Source organism: Rhinolophus hipposideros, assembly GCF_964194185.1.
Source record: "Rhinolophus hipposideros genome assembly, chromosome: 2".
Lineage (NCBI taxonomy): Eukaryota > Metazoa > Chordata > Mammalia > Chiroptera > Rhinolophidae > Rhinolophus > Rhinolophus hipposideros.
In genome coordinates, this window is record NC_138048.1 from 100270739 (window position 1) to 100283075 (window position 12337).

The following is a 12337-nucleotide window of genomic DNA, read 5'->3' on the forward strand; positions in this document are numbered from 1 at the left end:
TGAAGACTTTACAGATAAGGAAGCCTGGGGGTGCTGTCACAGTGAGTAACCTTACACATTGGCATCTGGAAGCCAGTGCCTACCTACAAGACAGCGGTGGCAGCCCCCCACCCCACCCCCGCCCCCACACACACCTGAGGGAGCATGGCTCCTTTCCTGTGCCAGCATCCTCAACCCCTAGTTCAGTACCTGACACACTAGGTACCCAATTCACATCTAAACTGGACAGATGAAGGAGTAGATGGAATGCAAAGTACAGGAGGGGCCTGAGTTTGGGGCAAACATTACTTACTAAATGTTAGGCATCCTTACCCACCTCCCAGCCGCAGTTTCCACAATCTAGAAAGTGCACCCTAATACTACTTAGGCATGAAGGTTATTGAGAAGATTGAGTGTTTTAATGTAGATTTTAAGAATCATTGTGCCTGGCAGACTAGGTTCCACCCACTCAACAAATACTATTGGGCCCAGAGTCCCAATTCGGCCGGCCCTAGCCCTGCGGAAGCAAGGTGTGGGACGCAACGTCATCCAGCCTTCTGGGGTCCTTGTGTCCCACCGCTGAGAGGGTCCCACAGGTAGGCCTGCGCGTCTGGGTTTTCTTTCGGAGCCTCCCCGCCTCACTCGGACGCGTTCGCAATCGCAGTTCCGAGCGGGCCGGGGCCGTGCGCCTGGCCCCGCCCTGGGGCCTCATTATCTACATTTCCGCGTCAGGCCCGCCGCGAATTTGGCAGGCCTCCCCGCGGTGTTCCGGAACACTTTGTGCCGAGCGCCGGCCGCCGGGCCCTCCTCCCTCCCACCCGCACCGCCTGGCCCGGACGCCCCTCGCGGTCCGCGGGGTTTGGGTCGCTGGGGCCAGGTAGCCGCACCCGGCGCAGTCACGGAGGCCCCACGCACTTGTCCTCGCTCCCCCGAGCCCGGGCCACTCAGTGCGCTTCTCGCCCACGGGCTGAGCGTCCAAACGTGGGTAGTACTGCGCGTAATCGAGAGGTTCAGAAAGATGCTGTGGCCCATTTTCCAACGAACCCTGATTATTGGTGCTCGGTGGCTGTTTATATCCGTCCAGTGTCAGATCCTCTAAGAGACGCGTACAACTAGTACCCAAAGGAATTGAAAAGACCTCGGCTCTGGAGCCATCTGACCGGTTTGAGACCCCCAGCTCTTTCCTGTCCTGGCTTCGTAGACTCAGTCACCTCCTCTGTGAAATGGGGACAACTGTGCATTTTTGGTGACTCTGCACGTGGAGCGCGGCGGGTCGCATGGACATCAGTGCAGCGGTCTCGCACCTCCAGGACCCCACCTTCCTGAGGCCCCGCCCGGGGGCGCCCGGGCTCACCGCGCGGCGCTGGCTCCAAAGTGCGTCACGGGCACCAGCCGCGCTTCTCCCGAGGCCAGGGCGAGGCTGGCAACCGGCCAGCGCAGGCCCGGCCAGGGGTGCCGGGCGGTCTCAGGGGCGGGGACCCGGGCGTGTAGGCGCTCAAGTTGCGCGGCTATCGTCGCGCTGTTGGGGGGCCCTCCGCGGCTGGCAGCTCGCCAGGGACCCGCCTCTGCAGCCTCTGGGTGCGCGAAGGTTACACTTTCCCTTTGCCCCCCCCTCGTTTCCTCCCGCGCGGTGGCAGCGGAGGTTTCCTCTCGGGGAAACTACGCGGATCCTTCCCTGGGCTCCTCGCCCCGCCCCAGTTCTCCGCCCCCTCCCCTTTGCCGGGGAGCTGGTGTCGGCCCGCGCCAGAGAGAGGAGGCTCTGGGAGCCTGAGCCGGGAGGTGCCAGGGAGCCGCGGAGCCGCTGGCCACCAACTCACCCCGCCATGTGACGCCATCCTCCGCCCAGTGACCCCCCGCGTGCCCCGGGCCCGCGCCCGCGCTCCGCCGCGCCGCGCACCATGCTCCTGCCGGGACCCGCGCGCCCGCCGCCCGCACCCCAGCCCGCGCAGCATCCCGGCCTCCGCAGGCAGGTAGAGCCGCCGGGGCAGCTCCTGCGCCTCTTCTACTGCACTGTCCTGGTCTGCTCCAAAGAGATCGCAGCGCTCACGGACTTCTCCGGTAAGAAGCGCCCTCCCTCGCTGTGCGCCCCCGGCGCTGCGGCGCGCGCAGGTGAGCCCTCGTCTGGGGGCAGTCCCCCCAGGGGGCACGGCAGGGTTGGATGAAAGTTGGGCGCGCTCATAGCCAGTTTTCTTTCCTGGTGTGAGCCCTTGGCGCATAGGTAGCTGCCTGTGGGGTGGTGGCAGAGGCCCGCCCCACGCCCCCAGAAGGAAGGGTGGGTAACGCATTTGAAGTTTCTCGTCCTGCTGTTGACTTCATCAGCATCAGCGACTCGACTCTGACGGATGAGTGTCCTCTGGAGGCTCCTTAGGCTGAGCCCTTTGCCGCGCCCAATGCTGTAAAGTACACGTGCTGTGTCCGAAGAGTTTGCCACAGCCTAGTCCGAGTGCCCCCAAGCCAGTCGCCCGGGGGCCGTGTACAGAGATTATCCCAGGGCACACGACCTGAAGTCTCCGTCAACAAACACAAGGGAAGCCCGAGAGTACAGGAGGTCGGGGGGAGATGTGTCGAGAGAGGTGAGCAGAAGCTTACAGAAAAGAGAGGAGACTGGGGGGTGGGGGTGGAGGGGGGTGGCATGACTTTACCGCCCAAATATATCAGCATCCCCCTCTCCAGTCCCTCTCCTTAACGACTTCCTCCTCCCAGTAAACGATGAGGCTTTTCTTTTGGGGGACTTGGACCACGTCTCCCGCAGATGATCTCAGGCAGTTCTGGGGTTGTAGGTGTGGCACCGCATAGCGAGAGAAGTTTCTGAGTAGATGATGGCTATAGGAACCACCTTCTTACATTACCGTCGCACTTGCCTAGAGTAGCAAACGTCCTTGCAGTTGTAACAGACGTGGGTCTCCCTCTGGCGAGCCTTCACCCTTTCCCAGCCCAGGAAGCAGCTCTGAACACCACTCTCCCCCTTCTCCATGATCTTTTGCAAAGTCCAGGCTTTGCCTGGTCCCTGGAGGGCCCTGCCTGAAGGGTCTTTTGCAATAAAATCATGGTAAAGGGAGTCAGTCCTCAGCCCTATTGTGCAGGAGACTAGTACAAGGCAGAGAACACTGGCAAACCAGAAGCTGAGTTGGGTTTCTAGTTTACTTACAGAGAATGTCATTGTTAGCCGAGAGCCCTTAGGTCAGAGGTTCTTTTCTTTGAATATTTAATATCAAGGCAGTGTTTCTACCTGGCAAAGGAAGCTAAGATATGCCTATTTGGCAAGCAAATTGTGGTCCTTAAAATTGAGCACCACAGAGGCAGAGAGCTGAGGAAAATGTGCTAGGGAAATGCTTTTCAAGTGCTATTGACTTTTTTTAGGGGGGAGGGTGGGGGGGTACTAGAACTTTCTTGGCTGCTAGCAAAGTCCTGTATTTGCTGATTTAAGCTTTGGAGAGCAGTTCTGAATTCAGCCACCTTCTAGCTCTGAATGTTGTAAGGAAAGAATTGAAAGCCAACAAGCCCTTTTTTTATGTGACATCATTGCAACTGAATAAATATTGCTTTAGGTAAATTGCGGTGTAACCATTAGATTGTTTGCATAGATTATAGACACTTAGAGTTTGTTTCTTTAGTGAAGCAGTTGCAATGCTCGTAGCAGTCTGTAGGTTACCACCCAAGCTTGGAATTGTCTGTATGTAGCGACTGTTACAGGGGTAAGCTTGAGCTATGAAAGAGGGAGGCTATATCCTGAGGGAAGTGGATGCTTGATACGTGTTCTTCTAAATGACAGAAGTGATAAAAGGAATTTCCTTCTGTTTTCTGTGAAAACCTGAACTCCAGGGTTTAAAACTCCCTGAGCCAGCAGTAGGTGGTGATATTGCCAGGTCCATCCACAAGCAGCCCCCACTTTTACTCAAGTCAGCTTTGCTCTCCAGAGATCTGAATTATAGGGCGAAAGTGTCAGGGAGCCTTTTTGGGAGAAGACAAGAAAAATAACATCCTCCCAAATCACAGACACCCTAAAATTTAAATCTAAATTCTATATCGTGTGGCATCAGGAAACATTATAAAAGGATCAGGGAGAAAGATGAGGTTTTCGAAAGTTGATTAATTTGTCTTGAAACTTAATGCATCTATAGGGACCTTCTAACCATATGATATACAGCGCTGAGGAAAATCCCTAAGCTCCAAGGACGATAGTCTGAGTGTTCAGTTGAATGTTTTAGTCAAAGAAGTGGATCCAGGTCATGTAACTCTAACCCCTCACCCCACCCTAGGGGCCTCAAAGCCTGATGCCTGCTTTCCTGGGGACAAGCAGTCCTGATTCTTTTTATGAACTAGGAGAAGTGACTAGTAACCAGAGGCCTGCAAATGGACAGTGTAACGACCCCCAAGGAGACTTACAATTGCCTAGAGCTGGAGAGCATCACTTGACAATGCAGACACCTGTTTTTCTAAACAAGGGAAACATCAAAAACTGAAATGGAGGGAGGATGGAGGGAATCCCTTTTACCCTGTGCAGAGGGGATGGAGGAAGGATGGTGTATCCACATGAAAAAAAAGTGCCAGAATGTCAGGGGTCCCAGCCGTTGTCTGTACAGTAAGGGCTTCGCAGGAGATTTAGCAGTGCAGAGTTTTGGAAAGTTACTTAAGCCTTTCTCTTCTTTGCAACTCTTCCTTGAGCCTTTTCCTGGGGTTGTCAGCTGGTGTAGTTTTCCTGGGTCATTGATTTTTTTTTTCCCCCTGAGGAGTCCAGCATCAGATCTCACTCTTAATAAGCCAGAGGCTGCCTTGTGGCCTCCTCCTCCCCCTACATGCTCGTGACTTGCGCTAATCACCTCCAAGCCTTGCTGGGAAACAGGGTCCCCAAACACCCCCTTCTCTCTCATCCCGAAGATACTGAGATGCTGTCAGCGGCCACTGGGAGTCTATCATCACCGCATTAAAAACATATCCCAGGAAGGCCAGAGCGGTTCATGCAAAATTAGTGCCTCTGATCCTTAATCCCACACTCAAATGCACTTGGCTTTCATCCATTTTCCTCTTTGGGATGGAGTTCTATATTTTTGACTGCATTCCCAAATTGGGGATTTGGCCTGAGAGGTCCAAACTGATCACTTTAAAAAAAAAAAAAGAAATATAATAACAGCATCATCTTTTGCTCAAAGAACAAAGCAGGAGTGAGGGCTGAGGGGGGGGTGCCATTTTGGGTTCCCACCACAAAAAGCTGAATATCCTCCATATTTTGCCCTGCCTTAAAGAGTAATATTTCCGTGTCTCTAACCTTAGTTTACCACACCGCTCTGTCCTTCTCTTTTCTCCCTGCTTCTTACTCTTTCTCTCCTGTTCTTTCTTTCTTTTTTTTTTTTCCCTTTTCTTTCTTCTTACAGAAGTTCTAAGTGATTGATGGGCTTATGGAGAAGGGCGGGGAGGGAGGGAAGGAAAGGGTGGGAAACAGTTCTAGTTCCCACTTGGATTCCTCGAAACCCCTGACTTTTGACAAAGCAGTCATGACCATATATGCTTACATGTTTGGTTTTGCCGTGGGGCACACAATGGTGAATGTGGGAAGTAGAGGGGAAGGAGATGAAAAACAAGGAGACTGGGGCAGACTTTAAAACCTTCCTGGTAGTAAAATGCCCCCCAAAGAAAGGTCATTGCATAATGGAAGGGGGTCTCTGGGCCCTACTCCCCATCATCAGTAGCCCAAGCAAGAAAGAAGTGGTGCTTGTTACCAGATCGATGGCAGCCCGACAAGGAAACCTGACTCTAGCTCCTTATTTCATTGGCCAGGAATTTCAGAGTAGAAAAATGGCAATGCAGTTGATCTTAGGAGTTGGAGGGTGGGAACTAGGTCCTGACTGAGGGGACACAGTTGAACCTTCCTATTCTGCTTAGATAATTGGTAGGTCTCAACCCTGGCTGCACATAGAATCTCTTGTGTGGGTGCTCAGACAGCACCCCAGGACTTCTTATTTCATCGGTCAGGAGGACCCAGTCATTGGTCTCTTTTTAAAAGCTCCCCAGGGAATTCTCGTGCACAGCCAGAGTTGAGAACCACTGCTCTCAGATCCAGAGGGCAGGGCGCCCTCCTGCCCGTACATCGGTTCATCCAGGGACACACAGGCATGACCAGGTACCGCTTCCTCCGCTCCCACAGGGCTCACCACCAGGGACACCCGAACCGATTGTCCCAGCTATCAGTTTGTTGCTGCCTCCCAACACACACATATGCACAAGATGCCCACATGTGCGTGTATATATGCACACACAGAGAGAGCTCTGCATTTTATTAGGCCTGCATCACATCGTCCTTTTATTCAGGGATTGCCTTTACTTTCAAAAATGTTATGGAGTGAAAAGCCAGCTCATAACCGAAGAAAAACAAACCAAATGTCTGAAGGAGTTGTGCAGCTGTCACAGAAGAAGAGGGATGAAGAGCAAGTGTCTGAAACTGCTAGGCTGTTTCCATGGAAAGGAACTAGGTTTGAAAAGTGTTCTGCCGGCTCTTTCTGTAGCAGAGAAGAGGAGTCTGGGCAAGCGAGTGGTCGCGTTATTGATGGCTTTGGTCTCCCAGACACTCTATTGGAAAGTGGCAGGCTAGCAGCAGTTTCAGGGAAAGGAAGGGAGTAAAAATTAATGGAGCACAGTGTTATCTGACTTTATCCTTATAGCAACCCTATGAGGTAAGTATTAGTCTCACTTTACAGATGAGAACCCAGGCTCAGAGTGGTTAACTGACTTTCCCAAGACTGCCCTGCAAGGACGCAGAGCATGGCAGACTCTATCATGAACCCCAGGGTGGGGCCAGGCTGGGGGACTTGGCCTGTGTGTGCTGAGTGTGGGGGCAAGGCCAGAGAAAAAAGCAGGTCGCGATTTGCTTAACCTTTCTAGATAGTTTATGGGGTAGCCACCACCGTTTTAGCTGCCCACTGAGTAGACGGACCTTTTCTCATTCCTTCCTTCAGCATCTTTCATCATAGTGCAACCAAAGTGTGTGCACAGACAAGGTGATCCAGTGGATATAGGAGGAGAACGTTAGAACTTCGTTTCTATTTGTTTCTTTTCTAGCTTAGAAAGGAGTTGTTTTGCTTATAATTAACATATAAATTGACAGTAGAACAGTATGTAATTTTTAAATCAGTGTACATCTGTTGGAGATGTGTTCTCAAAATGTTTTTACTGATGGGGTTCCTGATTTCAAAAACGTGGAGCTCAAAGGACTTCTCACCCCTCCTGTTAGCACGTTTAAGATTCTTGAAAAGGCCTCACCTTGGGGCTAATGTACACTGAAAGAACTTCTGCTCCCCTGTTACCTACTCACCCCCAACTAGCAGTTCCACAACTGCTAGGGAAATGTAGAGTCAGGATTTGAATCCAATGCCTACCTGGTTTCAAAAATCTATAGTCTTATCATTCAAGCTAAGTAATGGACCTACAAGGTAGGCTGAGGGTACTCTGATATTTTATACCAGGTCACTATTTTAATGATGCTGATGTGTTTGTATTTCTCTCGAAGTAAATAGTTTTTCTTAATAACATAAATCCTAGAGTCATCAAGATTTAAAGTTTGAAGGACCTCAGATGGGAAGAGTGGCTGAGCAAGTGGCTCTAGTCTGTTCTCTCTGAGACTCTTCTTCCCGCAGGGGTTCCGATGTCTGCGCCATCTCCGTTAAAACTCTGGCCCAGCATACGCAGTGACTTCTTTACTTGGCTTCCCTCAGCACAAGTAAGAGAAGTTGGTGAGTTAAAAATACTATCAGTGTATGAAGCTCATAAAGCATTCGGTGCCAGACACTGTTCCAAGAACTTCATATTTATCAACATTTAATTCTCACAACCTTGCAAAGTAGATACTGTTATAATAAGTTGAAGAACCTGAGGCAAAGAGAGGTTAAGTAACTTTGGGGGATTCAGACCCAGGCAGCTTATTATTAAAACAAATAAATTACAAGTCATTTGAAGCAATGCCAATTCTGTAATGTTTATCTCTCAATCTGCTAAATCCAATCCCCCCCCAACCCAAGACTTACAGGTATTGTCCAATCCACATGCTATCTAAGGATAGTACTTTTTCTAGCCCCAAAGAACTGATTACAGAATAAGATCTGTAATCTGTTTCTGGAAATATGGTGGAACTGGGTCCTAAAATTATTTCTCTAACAAAACACCTACAAGTGCTGAATAAAATATAACAAACATCCTTTAAATGCAAGAACCAGTAACTAAATATAAGGACCACCCAAGGAACAAAAACAAAGGGATCAGAAAACTGGAAAAGTTAGCTGCCACTGACCTTATAGCCACACTGGGGCCTTTTGGTGGTCTTTACAACTGTGATTTAACAGGTACATAAAAGCAAGAGATGAGGCATTAGACCAATATAAAGTGAGGAGTTGGAAAAAAAGATCTCCATATAAAACCAGGACATGGAAGGGCTAAACATTCATAAAAAGAGAGATGAGAAATCAGCCTTCTTGCAAAGAAAGATGACGAGGAAACTTGTCTCGCCCGGGCTCAGGATTGGAGAAAGAAAAGCAATCTTCCTTGAGTACATATAAAAACAGGGCTGCCTTTTCAACAGTCTGTGGTTTGAATTCACATTGCCTTTACCAGGAAATCCAAGCTGAGAAACTAACAAAGTCATCCCAGGTTGGTTGTGCCCCAGGGTACTTGGCAAAAACAAATACAAATACTCCCTGCATAGAAACATCACCAACACAAACTGCACAAGATTCCTATAGATGAAATCCTGCTGATATGAACACACAATCCAAAACTATATTATCTGAGAAGCAGCAATAAAAACAACAGAATGCTTAATAAATAACAAACGGAATTTAAAACAAGAAGAAATAAAAGAGAGAATCCAAAACATGAAGAAGGAATGAAAGTCTACAAAGAGAGTGAGCATATTTGAAAAAATATCAAATATATCTATTAACTATACTAATACTACTGTATTAATGCAAAATATATTCATTGAAATTAAAAGCTTAATGGATAGATTAGACTTAGCTGAAGAGAGAAACAGTGAACTGGAAAATAAAGCTGGAGAAATTATCCACAATGCAGCAAAAGAGGTAAAGAGATGAAAAATATAGAAAAAGTTTGTAAGACATGGAGGATGGAATGAAGGTTCAATATATATCTGATCAGTATTCCAGAAGGAGAGACTAGAAAATAAGGAGAAGCAGCACTCAAAGTGATAATACCTTTCGGAGTTCATTTTCAAGAATTAATGAAAGATTTAGATTCAAGCATCCTGAGCAAGATAAATAAAAATAAATTTGTACTTATTATATTGCAACTATAAAATACCAAAAAAAAGTGGCAGTCTTAAAACAATCAGAAAGAGAAAAATATCATGTGTAAAGTCTTTGCAACAACAGTGAGAGCCAGAAGGCAGTGAAATATTTTCTACGTTCTGGAAACAAACAAACAAACAAAAAACCTATCATTGCACAATGATATACCTAGCTAAACTACCTTTGAGAGATTGTGATATAGACAGATTTACCACCACCAATAAATCCTTAAAAAACTACTAAAGGATATACTTCATCAAGAAGGACACCCAGTCCAGAAGGAAGGATTGAGATACAAAGAAAAGAAATGGTACAACTTTTAATGCACTTTGCCCATATCCTTGCTTTGTCTTCTTACTTAGAGAATGCCGTCTCCTTGCCTTGAGAGAGATTTCTCTAAGATAGTTTGTCCTTTTGGCGGCTAATGTCAAGAGACAGTTTGTTGATCCAATTGAGCTCTTGCACTGACTCATGACTTCCAGCTGGAGGTATCCACGCCTCCTCCCCAGGTAGTTGTCAGTTTCATGATGAATGCCCTAGGGGAGTTCTATCTGAATGGGAAATATGCTCAAGTCTTTCAGGTACCAGACGCTCTGCTCCATGTGGTACAAGAATACTCAGTCAGTCGGTCCTGTCTGGAGAAACTTCCTTCTCAGGGGGTTCGTGACCACACAGATAACAAAGGAGTTTGAAGGATGACTAACAGATCGGACAAGTCACATTCTCCAAATGGTATCCCAACCACTGAGCTTGAAACTGAGGATTTAGTAGTGTGTCCACAAACCTACTAGACAACTCTGCCCATGCATAGATTTTACATCTCATACCTGCATTTCTGGACACCTGGTTCATTTGCTCACTCAGGCCCCTGAAACAGAATTTATCCTGCATAACAAATTACGGAATGAAATGATGCTTGGGATTAGTTTTGACCTAAAAGCCAGGTTTTCCACATACACAGAACCAGGCAACATTAAAATTCAAAACTTAGGCCACTGAATCTGAAATGTATGTTTGCAAACTGTCTGATTTCATGTCTGCCTCAGATAGCCCATGAATACAAATCACCTCATTTGGGGTTGGGGGAGCAGCAAGGAAGAAACCTAAGAATGATCTCCAAAACAAATCTTTAATTCGGATGAGTATAATAGAATGTAATCCCGTTTCAAGTCTGTCAGCATTCCTTTGATGATTACAAATGAGTCCCCTTCCCCCTGCAATGTGGGGGAATAATCTGGATAAAATAACCCTTTTTGTCTGCAGGGGCCTAGGCTATGCATACTTGTGACAGCCTTCAGAGTAGTGTTTCAGAGTCTGAGACGAGCAGAAGACTGCTACCCAGTCCTTCCTTTCTTTCTCTTGACTTAGGAGATTTTTCACTCTTTTCATGTTTAGCAGCTTCCGAAGGTTCTCAGGCTTAGCAATCATAAATCATTGTACTGTACTCTGGAACAAGAGAGACCCGGTCACCGAGCCCTTTTCCCTCTTTGACGGGAGACAGGTGGAAATGAGAAAGCATGATCTTATCTGGAAAGTCCGATTTGTACAGCTTTTGAGGGATGCGCTTTTAGGAACGCACACAGTTCTATATTCCCTTTCTATTAAAAACATGTACACTGACCCCAAGGTCAGGTTTCCACACTCTCTTTGTCAATTTGACTGTAAAGTTAAGGGACAGTCATTTTGTAATCACCTTCCTCTTTTCTCTGAGGCCCAGAGGACACACCTTCCAAAGCTAACAGTGCCGAATGCTTTGTGGACAGGTCAGACAGGACGCAAAGACTCCACCCCACCCACAGCCTCGGCATGAAAAGGGGTCTTGAAGGCCCCCATGCTGCAGGACCCACTGTGTAGCATTGGCCGCAGCATGCTGCGGAGAATTCCACAGAGCAATTTTGGTCTGTTTTGCCTCTTCAAACCCCAAGTTCAAGTGTGAAGGTCCCTCTCTTCTGAGTTACCTTTTTTTTTTAAAGCAAAGTGCCCCAGTATTTTTTTTCCCCACAGTTATTTTTAAATAGTTTTATGGCTTTCTAAAGCCATAAACCCGCACTTTGAGGCAAAAGGTCTGACTTTGTCTGCCTTTGTCTGAGACTTCTAGGTTTCTCTCTAGCTGTTCAAGGCAGGTTATTTGGGGTTGTCACCTTTCACCAGAAATGCCATATCTTCTTTATAGTTCATGGCTGTCTTTACCCAATGAAAGTTTAGCTTGCCCACAAGTTTAGTCTAAACCATTGATTCTCAATCCAGGGAGATTTTGTTCTCCCAGAGATACTTGGCACTATCTGGAGAGTTTTATTTGTCACAACAGGGGGCTGCTACTGGGAACCAGTGAGTAGAACCAGGAAGGAGGAATGCTGCTAAATATCCTACAATGCACAAGACAGCCCCGACCACAAGGCATGATCCGGTCCTCGTGCTGGGGTTGAGGACCACCAGGCTAGACCATTTGGCTTGTCCTTGTTCATTTTCTACACATTTGGAATCTGAAGAAGGTGGGCACACGTTTTTAAACACCATAGTTGAGTTGAAAACCTCCCGCCATCTCCACAGCAGTCTTCAGCAAGGCTCGCTGGCTTTCTGCAGCCACTGTACTGCGTTGCCCTGTCTCACCCAGTGGGGTTTTATCCAGGTTGCCCCTGCCTTCCTCTGTGGAACGTGCCTGTGTCTTTGGCCCTTTTGCCCTCCTCACTTTAAGCTCAGATATTCACCATCATTAATGTGAAACTGAAACATCCATCCAGAGAGGTGTTCAGCCTTGAAGTCGGCTCACTAGCAGTGTGAGGATGCATTTACAGCACCTCTCAGTTATTTCACCACCTCAGCAAAGCAATCAAGCAACCGCGGTGCGGGGGGGGGGGGCAGTTTAATTTGAATTGTGAAAAGGGAGAGAGCAAAAGTCATGAAAACTGTGCAGAGCTCTGCTTTGCCTTGGCGCCTCCCGCCGCCTCACCCACTGCTTTCCTCCTCTGTTCCTGCACCCTCTCTGCACACCCACATGCAGACAGCTTCTGGCACGCACGTGTGCGTGCGCGTACACACACACACACTCTCATGTTTCTGTGAAATGT

At 48.0% G+C, this 12337-nt stretch overlaps 1 protein-coding gene across 6 annotated transcripts in view; it reads left to right on the plus strand.

Annotated features, from left to right (window-relative positions):
* The first annotated feature begins 824 nt into the window (after positions 1-824).
* EVA1C (eva-1 homolog C) overlaps positions 825-12337 on the plus strand; it is a 71702-nt gene continuing 60189 nt past the window's right edge. For 2 of the 6 annotated variants that reach the window (XM_081025231.1, XM_081025228.1), the window contains exon 1: positions 1760-2088. In XM_081025231.1, coding sequence (XP_080881357.1) covers positions 1878-2088 — 211 coding nt within the window. In that variant the 5' untranslated portion in view covers positions 1760-1877. Of the gene's footprint in view, positions 2089-12337 lie in introns of all 6 variants that reach the window. The other 4 variants (XM_081025230.1, XM_081025229.1, XM_081025227.1 and 1 more) reach the window with 4 other exon arrangements.